Below are 3897 nucleotides of genomic sequence, written 5' to 3' on the forward strand. Positions count from 1 at the left end.
CGGCACCCACCGTCACGGCATCGGGCTCGGCCACCAGCAGGTCCGTGGCCCCGGTGGGGTTGGAGAGCTCGGGGCCAGGCATCATGTCTTCCATTTCGGAGACCCAGGCCGAGGTGGGGCTGCCTAAGCTGCAAGCCTGGGACTTCATCACCTTCTCCAGGATGGTGTCCAGGTCGGGCTGGCAGGGCACGAAGTCCGTCTGGATGGCCCGCTCCTGCATGCAGCTGGCCTGCACCCCTGCCTCCACGCTGCCCCGCAGCCCCAGCAGCTTCTCGTAGGTGGAGCTGGGGGGCAGGCGGGTGCCCCCCCCCTCTAGCGGGTCCGTATGGCTGGGAGCCTCCTCCGCCCCCGCGAAGCCGCTGTCGGCCCCCTCGTCCAGCGAGATGGTCTGCGAGCCCCCCACGTTGCGGTCCCCGGCCCCCTGGTCGCTCAGCTTGGTGTAGGTGGAGCTGCGGGTGAGGGAGCGGGCTGGGGACCCCCCGGCCGACTCGCCGGCACCCTCCTCCTTCAGCGCCCCGTTCTGCGCCACCTCCATGCTGTGCAGCAGCGTCTCCAGCTTCTTGTTCTGGATGTTGATGTCCACGAAATACTTCTGGAGCCCCTTGTCCTTCTCCAGCAGGTTGTTCTTCACCGTGTCGATGACCTGCTTCAGCTGCTTGATCTCCTTGCGGGCCTCCTTCAGCGCCAGCTGGGCCTCCACGCGGTGGCACTCCTCCTCGATCCAGTCCTCCTGCATCCGCGACAGCTGCGTCTTCAGGTCCTCGATCTCAGCATCCCTGCGAGAGACGGGGAGGACACCGCCGCGGCGCTGAGGGGGCTGCGGGGCCAGCCCTGTCCTCACATGCCCGGCACTGAGTTGGAGCCAGATCACCCAGTAACACCCATGGCTGGGACCCAGGGATGGATCCAGCAGCTCGGGGACGCTCAGGAGGGATGCTTGGGGACCCTCAGGAGCAATGCTCGGGGACCCTCGAGAGTGATGCTCGGCCCCTTCCCGGAGGGGCTGCAGAGCCCAGGCCTCCCAAGGGCTGCGTGGGGACGGGCAGGGGCCCCGGGCTGGCGCGTGGCAGCTGGCACGCCGGTGAGGATGTGCCTAAGCCCAAGAGGAGCAGATGGGGATTAGCCACTCTGACGCTGAAATTCAGAAAAAGCGTGGCAGAGACTTAACCAGGGGCGCAGGGGAGCGCACAGCCACTGCAGGTGGGACGTACAGGCTCTGCGTCCCCCGAATCCGCAGCTCCCCAGCTGGACGGGCAGCAACGCCAGATGCCCATGTGCCTGCAATGCTGCCGCAAAGCCGTGAACCTGGTGCCTGGGCATGAGCCCGAAGGCAAGACGCGGCACTGGGAACCGAGAACCCCCAGAAGGACCAGTCCCATACAGGAGCTGCCACCGCAGGCAGTGGTGGCTGGTGCCGGGACCCTTCCTGGCGGCTCCCGTGCCAGGGTGGTCTGCTCCCACTGCCCCCACGCTCACCTGTCCTGCAGCCGCTCCTGCGTGTCCTTCAGGCGAGCTTTCAGGTGCCTGATGCAGACTTCCTTCTGCTGCAGGGGCGTCAGGTACTGCTCCGGCGTCGGCGGCTTTATCCCATGGTTGTCACTGCAGAGGTTGTACTTGGCCGAGCGTCTGCGGGGACACGGCTGTCACCCACCCGCCGGTGCTGGCACTGGCATGGGCTCGGCGGAGGGACTGCAAGGGAGACGCCTCCTCTCGGGGTGCAGGGGGGTGCAGCCCCGTAGTGCACCCCAAAGGAGTGCCACGGGCAGGAGGGGCAGGGTGGGTGTCTCAGGGTGCCGTGCTGCCGGCGGGAGGGCGGGTGCAGCTCCCGAACCCACTGGCACAGCCCACAGCTTCACCAGGGCAGTGGGTGCATGAGCAGAGCCGGGAGCAGGCGGGCGCCGAGGTCTCCGCGTGCTCAGAGCGAGCTTTCTGGGGGAATGGCAGATGTGGATGGAGACCCCGGCATGGGATCAGCCCTGTCAGAGATGGAGTCGGAAGATGTGTAATGGGAGGGATCAGGCTGGAGCAGGTCTGGAGCTGGCGGCCGTCCTGCCCATGGAGAGCAAGCTGGAGCATCCGGCATCTGCTCCGGGCTGGGACAGTGGCACATCCGGACCCTCCTCGTGCCGCCACCGGGGCGGATGAGGTGACATCTCTGGCCCAAAGCCCAAGGCAGCATGGAGAGCAGGGGCTGACCAGGGACAGGGCTGCATGTCTGGGCTGGGAGGCACGCAGAGAGCATTGCACAGCACGAGATGCTCCTGCATTGCAGCAGGGTGGACCAAAACCCCTGTGCATCCCAGCAGGGCGGTGGGTACTCTCTGTGCATGGCAGCAGGGCAGCCCAAAACCCCCATGCATGGTGGCAGGCAGCCCAGCAGCACCAGCAGCCTCCGGCCAGAGACATAAGCATCGCGTTAGGAGCAGCCAGGCAGGACCGTGATCTTGCAACGCCCTGCGGCAGCAGGACGGCCACCGCTCCCTGCTGCGGTGTGCACGGGCTCTGTTCCCAGGTTACCCTCAGGCCCCTCATATCCTCCCAGATTTGATGCCACTGCTGGGAGGTGACTGGGGACAGGCAGGACGAACCCAGCATGGATGGCCCAAAATGCAGACGCACGCTGCTGTGGGGCTGGGGCCGGTGCCCCATCCCGCAGCTCGGTGCCCGGCTGGGTTTATGCCCCGAGCACACTGGGAGCTCCCCACTGAGAAGCCAGGCTGCCACCCGCTCTCGCCAGACCTCCGCCGGGCAGCACGAGGGAATAGAAATGCAGCTCTTGTCCGGTCCCGAAGGACCCAGGGTGCTCCTTGGGGTGCAGGAGCGGAGGGAGGGACGCGTGCAGTGTGCAAGCCACAGCCACGGCAGGACAGGAGGGAAGGGGACAGGGCAGCGGGCTGGCAGGCGGAGGGATGAGGAGGGAGAAGACATGACAATGGCGGCGGAGAGGTTTGGAGGAAGATGGTGGGGGTCTTTGCGAGACACACCAGCGGCTCCGCCAGCTCCGGCTCCCCCAGCCGTCAAGCGCACAGCCTCACTCCACCAGCCCCTGCGCTCCTGTCACCGCCGGGCACCGGCAGCACGGGTGCTGCTCCCCCCTGCCTGGGGGCACCCGGCAACTGCCCTGGGGCCACGGGTGATGGGTTACCTTGGGGTGGGGCTGCTGTCGCTGCCCTTGCAGGAGCCAGAATTGCTGCTGCTGCTCAGCGAGGAGGTGCCGTAGGTGTCCCTCCCAGGGGGCGAGGGGCGCCTGGAGGCAGGGAGAAGAGGCTGTGTCTCAGGCCGAGTGGCTGAGGGCGCTGAAGACTTAAAGAAGGAGGCAAAGCCACTCCGTCCATAAACCCCGCGACTGCCAACCACCACACCGAGAACACACAAGACAAAAGGACAAAACAAACAGCAGGGATCAAAATGGCACAGACACGGTGACGGGTGCAAAGGCAGGACTGGGGGGGGGCTGCCCACCCGTTCCCCCCCCGGCGTGGCATCCCCCGGATGCCAGCATGGCATCCCTCCACCCCGAGGACCAGGAGCCCCTTGGGTGCCCCCTGGGAACGTGGCCCTGGCAGAGCTCGAGCCACCCCGCTGCCCGGTCAGCACCTACACGTGGCAGATCTGCCTTTGCTCTCTGCCCATGCTGCCGGGGGCAGCCAGTTCCTAAATAACAGCAGCCCAGGTCATGGAGACATTTGGAGGGGAATAAATGCTTTTTTTCTTTCTTTTTTCCCTCTTGCTCTTTATCACTGCAGCTCAAGGAGATGCTTTTCAAGGGCTAACACACCTACCAGCTTCACCGCCCCAACCCCAGCGCCCTTGTGCCGCCGCTCGGGGCCGGGGCCCTCCACCACTGCCTGCCTTTGCCTGGACGGACAGAGGGGTTGGTCCCGGCTGCGGCAGAGA

The 3897-nt window shown here is 66.2% G+C and overlaps 1 protein-coding gene across 1 annotated transcript in view; it reads right to left on the bottom strand.

Moving 5' to 3' along the window:
• Positions 1–3897, bottom strand: part of SNPH (syntaphilin) — an 11203-nt gene that overhangs the window by 1769 nt on the left and 5537 nt on the right. Inside the window, exons 3-5 of the mRNA XM_019472992.1 lie at positions 3146–3303; positions 1477–1626; positions 11–776 (exon numbers count right to left, since the gene is read on the bottom strand). Coding sequence (XP_019328537.1) covers positions 11–776; positions 1477–1626; positions 3146–3303 — 1074 coding nt within the window. The remainder of the gene's footprint in view (positions 1–10; positions 777–1476; positions 1627–3145; positions 3304–3897) is intronic.

Source organism: Aptenodytes forsteri, unplaced genomic scaffold (genome assembly GCF_000699145.1).
Source record: "Aptenodytes forsteri isolate BGI_AS27 unplaced genomic scaffold, ASM69914v1 Scaffold422, whole genome shotgun sequence".
In the NCBI taxonomy this organism is placed as follows: Eukaryota; Metazoa; Chordata; class Aves; order Sphenisciformes; family Spheniscidae; genus Aptenodytes; species Aptenodytes forsteri.